This window comes from Saccopteryx leptura, chromosome 2 (genome assembly GCF_036850995.1).
Source record: "Saccopteryx leptura isolate mSacLep1 chromosome 2, mSacLep1_pri_phased_curated, whole genome shotgun sequence".
NCBI lineage: Eukaryota > Metazoa > Chordata > Mammalia > Chiroptera > Emballonuridae > Saccopteryx > Saccopteryx leptura.
Window position 1 is genome coordinate 379,825,157 of NC_089504.1, and position 14,559 is coordinate 379,839,715.

Here is a 14,559-nt window from a genome sequence, read left to right on the forward strand (position 1 = left end):
GTCCCTAATTCAGGTCCCTGGGAGCCACGTCAAAAGAGCTCCAAGAGAAGTCTTTATCCAATATCTATTTCATCAGCACTTAAGGAGATGGTGGCTTGGACCAGGTGCTATATTTGCACAGACAGAGGTAAACCTGGTGTGGTCTCTGTCCTTACAGAGCTAGTGTTTGAGCAGAGAGGGCAGAGAAGAAAAACAGATACAATTATGAGTAACAAGTTGCAAACATAGTACAGTTAGATGCTACCCTAGAAGACTTCACAATAAGCCACGGAATAGAGGAGGGTTCCCACAAGGAAGTAACGCTCTACAGTGTGAAGCGCAGATTTGGGGAGCTGAGTGGACATCGGATGTGGGGAGCTAGCTGAGTGGACGTCGGACGTGGGGAGCTAGCTGAGTGGACGTCGGGCGTGGGGAGCTAGCTGAGTGGACGTCGGACGTGGGGAGCTAGCTGAGTGGACGTCGGGCGTGGGGAGCTAGCTGAGTGGACGTCGGACGTGGGGAGCTAGCTGAGTGGACGTCGGACGTCTGGAGCTAGCTGAGTGGACGTCGGGCGTGGGGAGCTAGCTGAGTGGACGTCGGACGTGGGGAGCTAGCTGAGTGGACGTCGGACGTCTGGAGCTAGCTGAGTGGACGTCGGGCGTGGGGAGCTAGCTGAGTGGACGTCGGGCGTCTGGAGCTAGCTGAGTGGACGTCGGGCGTGGGGAGCTAGCTGAGTGGACGTCGGGCGTGGGGAGCTAGCTGAGTGGACGTCGGGCGTGGGGAGCCAGCTGAGTGGACGTCGGGCGTGGGGAGCCAGCTGAGTGGACGTCGGGCGTGGGGAACCAGCTGAGTGGACGTCGGGCGTGGGGAGCCAGCTGAGTGGACGTCGGGCGTGCGGAGCTAGCTGACTGGACGTCGGACGTGGGGAGCTAGCTGAGTGGACGTGCAGGGACGCTGGAGCGGGAATGTCAGATCAGACACCTCTACAAGGTAACTCAGAACTGACCAAGAGGGTAGCTTGTGTTTGGACTGAGAAAGGATGAAACAGCAATAGAGATGAAAGCCCGGGGCTGTCCAGTGAGCTAGAACCAGGGGAGAGTCCACACTCAGGGGGCAGCTGTCATCTTGGCTGACTTACCACATTCCTGGGGCCAGTCCAGGTGCATTCCACCGCAGTCTGATTAACGGCCTTGGCTTTGAGGCTCGGAGGCGGTGGGCGCACTCCTTTGGTCATGACATGCTCAAATGCCAGAGGACTATCTCCTAATTCAGTCTTGGCCCAGGCGGAAATCTCGTAAGAGGTTTGAGCTGTCAGGTTGCCAACTGTGAAAACAGGAACAAGGAGATATAGATGCCAGGAGGGAGCTGGGGGTGCAGCCAAGAATCCGTGTCCTGATACGCACATCCTTTTTTTAAAAAATGTAATCTCTTAATTTAAGTGAGGCCCACAGGTTGTAGCATTTTCATTATTTCACAAAATCGTTCAGAGTTCTTTATTAATGACTACTGCGAGAGGGACCAAAATCCTGGGACAATCAAAATGTCTATCACAGTGTGTATAACAGTGGAAAAAAATGGCACCACCGGATTGCCCAGTGATGAGCAGTACTTCAATGAATTCCATGAGGTTCACGTACATCCCATGAACTGTTACAGAGCCACTGCAAGTCATTTCCAAGGCTATGGGATGACACTAACAAATTCTCACAATCTTATGTGACATGAAAAAGGCAGGATATAAAATCTATCTATCTATCTATCTATCTATCTATCTATCTATCTATCTAGGTATTATTCTGACTTGCTAAAAAAGATATACAAAAATGAAGAAAAAAAACAGGATTAATTTAGGAGATACCTGAAATTCAAAAGTGGTTTGCCTGGGAAGTGAAATTATAGGACATTTTAAAAATTTGTTTAATGTTTATTTTATTGATTTTAGAGACAGAGGAAGGGAGAGAGAGAGAGAGAGAGAGAGAGAGAGAGAGAGAGAGAAACATTGATCTGTTCCTGTATGTGCCCAGACCGGGAATTGAACTGGCAACCTCTGCTCTTCGGGATGACGCTCTAACCAACCGAGCTATCTGGCCAGGGCCGTTTTAAATTTTTTATTATGTATTTTTTTGTTTTTCAAATTTTCTACAATAAGCATGTGTCCCCTTTCTAATTAGGTGGAGATGTTATTAAAAAGTAAAAGAGCAGTAAACAAGGCTGTCCAGCTAAGAGGACAGCCTCGGGAACCAGAGGACTGGGGTCAAGGCCTGACGCTACACGTTGTAGCTGCAACAGCATTTTTGGGTCAGTAAGATAGAGAAAACAGCACTTCTTTGCAGCTGGCTATTTGAGGGGATTAAAAGAAAATGCTTGTGGAGCACCTGGCATGATGCCGGGCACAGAGCGGGCCCTTCATGGATTTCAGGCAACAGTGGGCCTTTCATCCTTGACCCTGCCAATGTCTCCTGCTGTGTACCTGAGGCAAGGGGACCACAGGCTCTGCAATTAGATATGGGTTCAAATCCTGGCTCCACCACCTTCCAGGGAGACTCCTTCACCCTGAACCTTGTTTTCTCGTCAGTAGAGTGGTGCATCCCGCAGTTATGACTGGGGATGTGGGAAACATAGAGGCCGAGGGCTGAGGTCAGTGCCTGCCTGCCGCCGGGGGCTCAATGGTCTTTTTACGGTCGCACAACCTCCTCAACCTTCGTTTTCCACACACTCAGAAAGATAGTAACAGATCAGCTGTTAGGAATAAAATGTGAGCAAAAGGACTTTGCAAACAGGCCAGAAGGGGGCTGGAAGACGCTGCTATGCCCTTCCCAACACTCACAGGCAGCCTTGGCCACGGAAGGTTTTATCGGAAATAAACTAAAATTCTTCCTGGAGCTCACTTTCAGGTATGAGAATTTTGACTGAGACTCAAGTGTCCACACAGGTGTCAGAGGAAGTTAGACAACTTCCTTCCTTCCTGAGCTCAGTGCGTTTGTGTCTTCGTTCGACGGATTCTTACACCAGTTACGTACCAGGCCCTGGGCTGCCTCGTGTTAGCAAAGGAGGAGCAAACCAAACCAGAGAGACAGAGAGACAGCTAACTCAACCTGGAATCTCTTTCTCTCGGAATTCAAGCATCCTCTGTGGAGGGTTCATCAGGCTTTTTTCCAGTTTTCTCTCCCTTTTAATGCTCCACCTTCCTTTAAGAGCCATCAGGTTAAAAAGGGGCTTGAGGAACTATAGGTGGACCCCTTGCCTGGAGTCAGGAGTCAGTTACAGTACCCTCACTCTGCCCACCCAGAGTGGCAGCCAGGAGACCTCCACACATACCCACTTTCCTGGCACCCACCACCCGCCCTATGGCCAGGAGGGCCTTGGTCTAATCGCAGTCCTTCCTGCACATTCGCAGACTACTTCCACGGCGTTACCTTTGTGTGACAATATGCTCCCTCGGAAGTTCAAGGTTCTCGTCTCTTGTTTGTGGGCGTCAAATGCCCAAAAGAGGTTCACCACATAGCCATTCACCTGCCAAGAACCAAGAGATACGTCACAAACAGAACAGTCCTGGAGCGCCCCAAACTCAGAAGGCTCCCTGTGCTGTGGTTTCTCAACGCGTGTCTCACGATGGGCAGGTGGTTTCTTCTGATCTTCAGACCAGTTTCATTCGTACTATTTGAATATTTAGTTCTACGCCACCTACTTCTAAAAACAAACGTGAGGCCATTTATAATATAAAATATACACTCAATGACACAAAAAATTACTATGGAATAAAAGGACAAGAACCAACTAATCCATGCAAAAAGAGGAAAAATTGAAAAAATAATTAGGTAACAGTATTTAAGGAGAAATCTTAGTGCAGGCCAAGTGGTCAGGACAATGGAGCCTTGGCTGCAGGAGGGGAAGAGAGAAACAGAGAGGAAGGGGGGGGTGGAGAAGCAAATGGGCGCTTCTCCTGTGTGCCCTGGCCGGGAATCGAACCTGGGTCCCCCGCAAGCCAGGCAGACGCTCTACTGCTGAGCCAACCGGCCAGGGCCAATTAGGTAACAGTATTTAAGGAGAAATCTTAGTAGTGCAGGCCAAGCGGTCAGGACAAAGGAGGCTTGGTTAGATCTCATGGCCTAACAGAAGCAAATCTACCCATGCATCAGTAAAGAGTGCCTTTTCCAAGTCCTGAGGTCACAGGAGAATGTGATCTAAGGGTCTTAAACACGGGACAACAAATACAATAAAAATGTTTTCAAGACCAAAGACTAGGTAGACGTGCTCCCCACGAGGCCATTTCTTTTTAGATTTTTTTAATTTATTCATTTTTTAGAAACAGGAGACAGAGAGAGAGAGAGAGAGAGAGAGAGAGAGAGAGAGAGAGAGAGAGAAGGGGGAGGAGCAGGAAGTATCAACTCCCATATGTGCCTTGACCAGGCAAGCCCAGGGTTTCTCAGCATTCCAGGTCAATGCTTTTACCCACTGTGCCACCGCTGGTCAGGCAACGAGGCCATTTCTTGCACCAACTACCTCTGAAACCAAAGGCAGGACACCATCTTGTAGTTCAGTGAATAGCACCAGGACTCTAAAGGTTTTGTCCCTCCAAAACTTCACAGACAGGGAGGGACGCGAGGACAAACGAACGAGAAAGAACACGACCGTCGACGCACGGAAGGGACAGTGATGGTGGAGGAGGGAGCTATGGGGTGGGTTGAGTGTCTATGTTTCTAAGTATCTGAGTCTCTCTTAAGCCTCTTCCACTGTCGGAGCCTCCACATTAGCGCTTAGCACCAGGAAATCCAATAAAGCTGAAAATTACAGGGCATGCATATTCTGTTAACACCAACTCCTTATTTGCACTGTGACTGTGAACCATTTAATTATATGGTTAAAGAAAAGGCACCCGGCGGAGGCAGAATAATTATACGTGAGCCTCCAGTTGCTCTTCGTGGGGAAAGGAACCAACCCTGTCGTGGCCCTGGAGCGTCGCCGGATCAAGTCATTTGTTTCTCTTAATCTCACCGGACTCCGCTGTGTCGGTTCCCAGACGACGTCAAGCCCCACCCGACTCCCCCGTGTGAAATTTCAACGGTACCTTGATGTCACTCTCCATGGTCAGGGTGAAGCTGAGAGAATTCTCCCCGTAGCTGTCAATGTGGATATCGGGCGGTGGGATCTCTGCAAATGAAAAAGAATGCAAGAAGAGAAGCCACGTGATGAAAAGTGAGGAAGGCCGGGCCTACCAGTGTCACAACGCAACAGACAGAGCAATCCTTCAGTTGGAGAAGAAAGGACATTTCTTTGGCTGTTTTTAACGCGTCTGTCCCTTGTACCCCTGCGCTCCCGAAGCCAAGGTTGTGTCCACAGTTGCCCTGGTGAACACGAAGCTATTTTGGCTCAGCCGGCTGTCCTGGCAAGTGAGTCGGGCAGTAAAGTTCCATTATGTAAACGAACCCACACAACCTGGTTTCGGCCCGGTGCAGAGATCACAGTGAGTGGCCCCAAGTGCCTTTGGGAGGATGACAGCGGGATACAGACTACGCCATAAATTGTAACGGTGCACGTGGCACGTGGTAAGAACAGAGTCTCCAGAGTCTGGCCCAGCTGGAGTTCAAATTCCCGTTCAGACAACTGAGTAACCTGGGGAGCGTGTCCTCATCCTCATTGAGCCTAACGACGCAAAGCACTGCGGAGAGCCGGGGAGACTCACTGAGGTGCTGTCTGTAAAGAGCCAGCACGCACTGATGTCCCCTTTCTCTCCCTTTCCAATAAAGTCCCACCTGGGAAAGCCACTGGCATTCTGGAAGAGACCAGAGCTGAGAGCTGAGGGGGAAGGAGAGAGCGACAGAGAGAAAAGTTCAAGGACAAGCATCGTGCTTGTCATTTGGAAGGTCTGCCCGCGAGAAAGCCGATGGTGCCCTGCTATCCAACGTCTGAAAGGGCTCGACGGGACCAGTGTTACCAGGGGAAAACACTGGAATGACCCCTCATAGATTAGACTCTCAGCATATATGCCTCTTGGGCAGGCAAGAGGAACGCGGAGGAGTGGGTAAGATTTGGTGGCAGAGAGAGGTCATGACCTGGAGGAGTTTCTCCAGATAATCAACCAGTTAGTAAAACTGGGCTCGAGGAAAACACAGTAACCAGTAGGATGAAGAACACGAGAAGTTTCAGGAGCCCCACTCAGAGCAAAATGGTGCCGGTACAGCTCTGACGCTAAACCTGGATTATAATCATGCTACTGAGGATGGGCCATCACCCTCTCTAAACACGTTGCCTCAGCTACAGACTGAGCACAAGACTACTTGTGGAACTGACATGCATTCAGAGATCACTTCATATAAAACAACTCAGATGGCGCCGGGGCCACAACAGGAAAAGGCTACACGATGCCTTTCCTCATTGTTGTTATTAGCCTGCTGTGTCCACAAGTTCATCTGGGGCTTCCGGTTGCTGCCATTGCTATTTTTCTCTTAACATTATTATGATACAGGGTCACAGATATTTCATAATAAATCCCTTTCGACTCAGCCCATAGCTGCCTCATGTGTCTACCCTCATAAAGCACATGCCATATGGAAGTATTTTTGGGTTTTTTTTTTTTACAGAGACAGAGAGAGGGATAGACAGGGACAGACAGACAGGAACGGAGAGTTGAGAAGCATCAATCATTAGTTTTTCGTTGCGACAGCTTAGTTGTTCATTGATTGCTTTCTCATATGTGCCTTGACCGTGAGCCTTCAGCAGACCGAGTAACCCCTTGCTCAAGCCAGCGACCTTGGGTCCAAGCTGGTGAGCTTTGCTCAAACCAGATGAGCCCGTGCTCAAGCTGGTGATCTCGGGGTCTCGAACCTGGGTCGTCCGCATCCCAGTCTGACACTCTATCCACTGCTCCACTGCCTAGTCAGGCGCCATATGGAAGAATTTTAACAGAAGCAATCACCATGGAGGTTTTCCAAGGCAGGTGTGACTTGTGCCTAGGGAAGTTCAAGGTTTATGGTTTTGTTGACCTTCCAAAGTCCCCTCTTTTCAGTATATCTACTTGCTATATCTTGGTCTTGATTTTGTATAAGGAATGATATCACAATAAGAACTCTAGAGGGGTATGAGTTCAGCACCCTTTTTATAATTCCCACAAGTACTGTGCTTCAAAGACTGGGTGGCTTCACTGAATTTGGCTGCCGCCTGCCCTGGTCACAACCAACCCCAATTTTAAAGGTGACCAGATGGTGACTCTTCACGACCCACACCAGGTCTCTGCCCTACTGAGGCATCTATGCCAGGTGATGAGCCAGCCACCCAGCAGGCTGGGCCCCACGGCCACAGACACACGTCTCAGCCTGGGCAGCAGGACTCATGGTGGTCAAGCACAACAGGCCTGGGGCAGGTGGCGGGAGGCAGATCAGGTTCCTGTCTGGCTCTGTTACCATGTAATAAGTGACACAACCTCTGTGCAGCTCCTTATCTGTTCTTATAGTTGTGCTGAGGGTTCAATCGGATGAGCTGAGGGGTGCAAAGCAGGAGGCACTGCAGAGGGCCTGGTCTGTGGCAGCCAACAGCCGTCACTAACATCAGCCCCCGTGCCAGAACCCAGCACCGGCATGGTGCGCTGGTGCCTCTGGGAGACACAGGATGCCTCCGCATGGCGCTTTATTGCAAACACCATAAATGCAGCCGTACAAAACCGTCGTCACCTGTCATGGGAGGAAAGGGGCCTCCTGTTCTGGATACTGTGCACAGGGCCAGACCTGGAGGCCTCTGAACACCCTCTGTGTGTTTGCAGGATGAGAAGTGCTCAGTTCTCGGAGGAGGAATCCATTCTACAGCCACCCAACCACCCAGAGAGACTGTGCCGGCAGCACGGCGGGGGACGAGGCTGCAGGACGTTTTCTCATCCTCGCTTCTCCGTTTCCCCGTCACCTGGAGTTACTGCCACCGGGCTGCTCTCGTCTCCAATCTGTAGACGCCGGCATCGCTTACCTCTGCCCTTGACGGTGGTGATGGCTTTGGAGTCGCTCCAGTTTCCTATTCCACGACTGGTCACCGCAGCCACCTTTGCAAACCAGAGTGGGAATCAGCATGAAACAAAGGCAACAGACCACACAGCAGGAATGCCAAGTCCAGCTCAAGGAGGGAGACTGAGGCCATGAGGGTGTAAACAGTACACACAGAGGAATCCAGGACGTTCGGGGGCCCTAGCAACTGAAATAAGAGGGGGCGAGGGAGAGGCAACGAGAAAGAACCCGGGGTGAAGGGAACGGGACCAGCGCTGAGATTGTGAAGTGTGTACAGGGTGCTGGGTGCGTGAGTGTGTGTGTGTCCATGTATGCACACAGAAGTGAACACACATACATGGAAAAGGGTAGTAAGGACCTTGTCAGTGTAAGGGAGTCCACGGATGCACTGAGTGGTTGCAACACACGTCTAGCACAAAATCTACCTCTTTTCTGCTAAAGAGATTTCATATGTATTTTACAAGAACCTGACAATATTGGTTCAGAAATGCCACTTATGTCTCTGTATCACCTGCAGCTGCAGACAAGGACCCAAGAGGCCGGAGCAAAAGTACAGGAGTTAAAAAGTTAGCAGACCATCTGGGCAAGAGGCAGGCAAAGCAGCGTTACCAAAACAGTTTGGTCACCTGAGGGAAGTCTGACTTCAAGTTTTCTGTGACATTGGTTTAAGGGACTGAAAGAAGGAAGAACCCCTCCCACTTCTGGGGTGAGGGGCTGGGTATTCTGCACACTGCTAATAAGCGTCTCATAGAGGTGAGCGGGAGTTCCCGGGAACAGCACCCATCTCCCACGTCCCGGGACTGAGCCGGTGCCGGAGTCGGGGCCGCGACTCACTCTGACTGTGTACTGAGCATTGACCAGCAAGTTCTTTATTTCTGTAAAGTTACTGGCAGCCCTCTGGGAGGCCCACATCCGGGAACCACTCCTGCTGTATTCCACCTAAGGTGAGAAGAAAAAACATTTTAGTAAAAGGTAAGCAAAGGTCTGGGGCATCCAACACCTTACAAGGAGAGCAGAGGAGAGAGCGGAAGGTGGGGGGCAAAATGTTCTACGAGATGGATTGTTATTTACAAGGTTACATCAAGTCAAACCCTAGTCGCACGGGACAATTCTGCTCTGACAGACCCAGCAATCGGCTACGCACCCCAAGCCCACGGTCAGCTCCTGGAAGACACTCACAATGTATTCGCGAATGAGGCCATGGGTGTGGATGGGAGGAGTCCAGTGGCCTACAATCACACCCTCCGCTTCCCTGTGGAGTGACAGCTGGAGATTCCGCGGGGCATCTGGCACTGAAAAAAGAGTCCACTGGGGTTAACACTCATCTGCATGCTGGTGAACTCGAGAAATTCCCCTGAGCTTAAAACGAGGACAAGACCGAGTCTGAAGCCGGCACTGTGACCTCGCCCCTAGCAGACGCCGTTAGCTTGGTCCATAACATGGACAAGAAACCTTTCCCCTCCTCTGGAAAGCAAGGCACGCATCAGACCACGGTGCTTTGATCGAGTCTTCCACAGGTCTGTGACCCACAAGGGCTGCAGGATGGAATCACTGGGCTTGCAGAGCCTTCAGTGGCCCTGGGCCTCCAATAGCCCTTGTGACAAACAGTGTCCTCTGTCTCCCGGGTACTTCCTATTATAAACCTCTTAGGTAAGACCCCAGCAAAGCTTACCAAAACCCCTTCTTTTTGGTTTGGGTCAAACTGATTTAGCCTTAGGCCGAACCTCAAAGCACTCCACCTGAGAACCCTTCCTGCTCTCCCTGCCCGCACCCGGCTTTGACCACCCCGAGTGACCCCCACCCTCCACCCCACCCCGGAGCATACGTGTACCTCTTCCCGGACCTGGGAGTAATAGACTTCTCCATTGCAACTTTCCCTGTGGATTTCTCTAAACTACTTAACATTCCAGAGCTCTACTTCACAAACGTTCACTTAATAAAGTCACAATGCTAGGTTCTTGGCAGTTGCAAATGAAGAACTCACAAAACAGTGGGAACAAGGGACTCCCTTAGGACACATGATATTGGTAAATATCTTTAAAATTTAGCCACAATACTTCTGACATGCCTCATATTTTAATGATGACGAGCTCTTAAGTGCCAAGTACTGGGAAACACCTAGAGAGAGAAGGTGGAGACAGAGCCTAGGTAAGAGATGCTGAGGAGAGCCTAGGTAAGCACTGCTGGGAAGAACCTGAGATCGCCTTTCTAAGTGACAAGAACATTATGTGACCTCCTAAGAGTGACTGTCCCACGATATCTCTGCACAGGCGAGGTATGTGTGATTGCGTTCCCACACTCTAGAGCGTCTTTGGGAAACTCTCGGGAAATCTCACATAAGGTCTCGGATTGAACCCCCAAATTAAACCATAACACGTACGTCCCTCTGGCGTCCTCAGGGTCACAAAGTCGTTGGTACTGTGCACCTTACTCAGACACTGGACCTGGACCTTCACCAGGTACGTGGTATCCGGCTTCAGGACTTTTAATACCATGTTTGTTTTGTTGCTGTGGGTCTCCAGGGTCTTCCAAACGCTCTCTCCGACCACCCTGGCCGAGAGAAGACGGAGATATGGTCGCAGGGAAGCTCAGGGTGGCTGAGGTGTCTGGCTCAGTCAATAAAGGGACATTCCACCCACACCGCGAGAGTTTACAGAGCACCCGGGGCCGTGAGGACACAGCACAGACAGGACCCACCTGTAGTAGACATTATAGACGCAAGAAGCAGAGGGCATTTTCTTGGGTCGCATCCAGGTCAAAGTCACGTCCCCAGAGAAGTCAGCTGTCCACTGAAGATTCTGTACTTTGTATACTGTTATTTCATCTAGGGAGAAGCAGGGGAAACGAGGAGGCAGAGGGCTTACAAATTCTGCGCCTTCAGAAGACCCACAGGGTGCCTTGACTTCAGACAGCCCCACGATGATCTACATCGTCAGGCCCCAACCTCACCTGAGAAGCCACCCAAGAAAAGAGAGTCAGAGCCTCCCTATACAACCTTCCCCAGGGTCTCTGAAATTTCCAGAAATGATGAATTTCCTTGCATTTCACCTCACTGTCTGTACTCATTTTTAAAGGTGTTTCTCAATAGAGGCCAATGTCACAGCAGAACCTCTTGCTGCTATAGACCAAATGTTTGTATCTCTCAGAATTCATGCTGAAACCGACCCCCACTATGACAGGATCAGGGGGCCTTTGGGAGGTGATTATGTTGTGAAGTGGAACCCTCACAAATGAGATTTAGTATCTTTGTAAGAGACCCTCGAGGGGGGCTTCCTCATCCCGTCCGCCCCAGGAGAACACAGGGAGAAGACAGCCTGCTCTGAACCAGGAAACAGGTCCTCACCAGACCCAAGTCTGCTGGTGACTTGACCTTGGAATTCCAGCTTCCAGAACTGGGAGAAAAAGCTTTCTGTTGTTCATAAGTCACCCAGTCTGTGGTAATCCATTATAGGACCCAGAAGGAACTATGGAAGTTACTGAATTCCTTCCGGACAGAAGGACCGCGTCCACCCCCTCTGTGAGAGCAGCGGTGTGGCGACAGGAGGTGGGAAGTCCCCGGGAAATGGATCCCAGGCTAGCGTTTTCCTGGCGGGGCTGACATTAGCCAGAGGCACGACAAGCTTCACTTCCCTTGGTGCCCCCAAATGGGGCAAAAATCTGTTCCCTTGTCAGACTGGCTCCCTCTGGAAAGTTCAAAAGGGCTCTCTCCGGAAAGCCACCCAGGAGGATCAAGCGTGGGCCCCGGGGCACACCGGGGCGGGGACTCACCGCTGCACGCCCTCTCGTCACTCTCGTCCGAGCAGTCCAGGAAGCCGTCACAGCGCTCGGACAGCAGGATGCAGGTCTCGCTGTCCTCGCACCTGAACTCCCTGCTTGTACAGGTCAAGGTGCTGTGTGTGGCTGCAACAGAGGGGAGGGGCCCTGCTGCACTCAACGTTCATCTGTTTAGGAAGAGTAGTTTGCACTCCACATGTCAATCAGCTGCTGCTTCAAAACGGGCCTCTGGACAAAAGAGAGGCAACCCCACGCAGGTGCCGGAATACCCTCGTATCTGACATTAGCAACGAGAATCTGCCTTCACGACCCGAGAGGTTTGGCATCGAACTATCGAGTCTAAACCCTGGCTCTGCGCGAGTTGGAACAAACTGCCTAACAGCACCAAGTTCAGTTCCTGTTTATAAAACTGCAGAGAGGCTTCTGTCACTCTTGTGTTTATAAGAATCCAACAAGAGCCTGACCAAGTGGTGGCGCAGTGGATAGAGCGTCGGACTGGGACGCAAAAGGACCCAGGTTCGAGACCCCGAGGTCGCCAGCTTGAGCGCTGGCTCATCTGGTTTGAGCAAAGCTCACCAGCTTGGACCCAAGGTCGCTGGCTTGAGCAAGGGGTTACTCGGTCTGCTGAAGGCCCGTGGTCAAGGCACATATGAGAAAGCAATCAATGAACAACTAAGAAGTCGCAACGAAAAACTAATGATTGATGCTTCTCATCTCTCTCCATTCCTGTCTGTCTGTCCCTGTTTATCTCTGCCTCTGTAAAAATAAATAAATAAATAAAAATTTAAAAATTTAAAAAAGAATCCAACAAGATCCTAGCACCTGGAATGGTGCCTGGCTGAGAGTGGGCATCAGCAAATTGTAACTGTCACTCTGTGCTGCCGCTAATTCTTCTGCCCCTCTATTAGTCTGCAGTCCAGAATAACGCTCCGCTTCCCAGCTGGAGTAACACTAACAGTAGCAAGGTCAATCAATATTGAGAGGCATGTCCCGTTATGTGGTATTTAAGTATATATACAATAAATTATATAGGTTTCAAAGTATTTTACCAGAAAATGAAATGTCACAAATACAGAGCATTGGTGAATGAAAAGTTACGCAACTCCACGACTATGAATCATCCTTGGATGTTCTCTCCAGTTCTGAAAGTAGAGTTAAACTGCATAAGGCTCTAAAAAGCAAGCCATGACCATATACTTGCAGGTGATTATAAAAAGGGGAGAGAAAGGATAGATAAGCCAAACCTACTGCCTTAGCGGAGTCTGGACCAGGCCCAGGTGCAGGTATTCAGGCCTTCACGATGGCGTGTCACACATGCCTGCCCAACTCTGGACGGGAGAGGCCGCATCAGAACCCCACCCACCAGTGAGGAGGGTCTAAAACTACTCTTGCTCTTCCAAGCCAAAGATGTCCATGTTTTAATCTCTGGAACATCCATCTCTCCATCCATCCATCCAATAAACATTCATGGAGGTCTCCCTATGAATCAGGTACTGTTTATGATGCTAAGAACATGGTGATGTGTGAAACCAAGGACCCACCCTCATAGTGCTTGCTTTCTATCGAGAGATAGCAAACAAGTAAACAAACATGCTATTTTGGACAGTGATAAGAACTACAAAGAAACATCAAGAGTAAACAGCAAGGGAAAGATGGGGACGGTGTCATTTTTATAGGATAGTTGGGGAGGAACTCTGCTCAGAAAGTGGACTGTTTTGGGAAATTCCAGGATCTCCATCACAGAATTATTTCATATGGTAAGAACGTCCTAAAGTAGAATCAAGCAGCTGAGTAGCGAAGCTGGAAGATTTTTGAGGTTCATAAAACACGCCTCAATGTTTTAAAGGTTTTAGAAATTGGAAATAGGTCGTCATTAGTCTCTGGAAATTCTTAAACTCATTATCCAACATATAATTAATGGGCACTTAGAACAGAACGTGGTGGTTTTCAGGGGCCAGCTTCTCTAGGAATATGCCACACTGACCTCATTTTTTTTTGTTGATAGGGTTATCAGATCAACTGATTTACAGAAAACTGTCCATAGAACACATCTTGATTTTAAGATCCTTAACTAAGCAACATCCTTAAGAATAAGGCAGATTTTAAAAACTTGAAGAATACCAATTAATGAATTAATCTCACTCAGGAGGAAGGTCCTACTTCAGGTCTTTTTGGTTAACAATTCTCCATTTTCACCTTGTCGTGTGGTTACCTCCTCGGCTCTGACATTCCTGCTATTATTTCGGTAAATTGTGGGGTCAGTCTGACCTGATATTTCAATGTCCCAGTGGTACAATTTGTTCATTCTTTTAATGTAAGTGTAAAATTTTACACTAATCCTTAGTTCATTTCTCTGTTACTTTGGAGTATTCTACCCCACGAGAACTTCCAACACGGCGTGATGAAAAAAAATCACAACTTTGTACAAAACAAACAAACAAAAAAAACCCCTACATAAATAACCCAATCTCTTACTGCTGGTGTTCTCCTCTTTGAAGCTTAATTTTCCTCTCTCTACAATGGGGGTAACACCCCCCAGATCACAAGGTTATGAGGACAAAGGAGGCACAAGTCACGGGACATGGAGCTCTGAGGAAACCTGCCCGGGGAGCGACGTCCTCTCCGCTACTCACGACAGTTGGCCTCGTCCTGGCTGTCCCGGCAATCCTGGTGGCCGTCACAGCGCTTCCAGTTGGGGATGCACTTCTTTGGCTGGTGGCACTCGAACTCAAATCGGTTGCATTGTCCAGGCTGGGTCGGAGTGGAGGCAGTGGTAACGTTTGCTAGGAAAAGAGATTTAAAAATAAAAAAATTCACA

General features: G+C 49.6%; 1 protein-coding gene across 1 annotated transcript in view; it reads right to left on the minus strand.

Moving 5' to 3' along the window:
• Positions 1-14,559, minus strand: part of SORL1 (sortilin related receptor 1) — a 139,803-nt gene that overhangs the window by 15,861 nt on the left and 109,383 nt on the right. The window contains exons 32-41 of the mRNA XM_066365308.1: positions 14,375-14,524; positions 11,736-11,867; positions 10,665-10,791; positions 10,348-10,517; positions 9,147-9,259; positions 8,802-8,906; positions 7,933-8,005; positions 5,048-5,130; positions 3,396-3,492; positions 1,118-1,302 (exon numbers count right to left, since the gene is read on the minus strand). Of these exons, the coding sequence (XP_066221405.1) occupies positions 1,118-1,302; positions 3,396-3,492; positions 5,048-5,130; positions 7,933-8,005; positions 8,802-8,906; positions 9,147-9,259; positions 10,348-10,517; positions 10,665-10,791; positions 11,736-11,867; positions 14,375-14,524 (1,235 nt within the window). The remainder of the gene's footprint in view (positions 1-1,117; positions 1,303-3,395; positions 3,493-5,047; positions 5,131-7,932; positions 8,006-8,801; positions 8,907-9,146; positions 9,260-10,347; positions 10,518-10,664; positions 10,792-11,735; positions 11,868-14,374; positions 14,525-14,559) is intronic.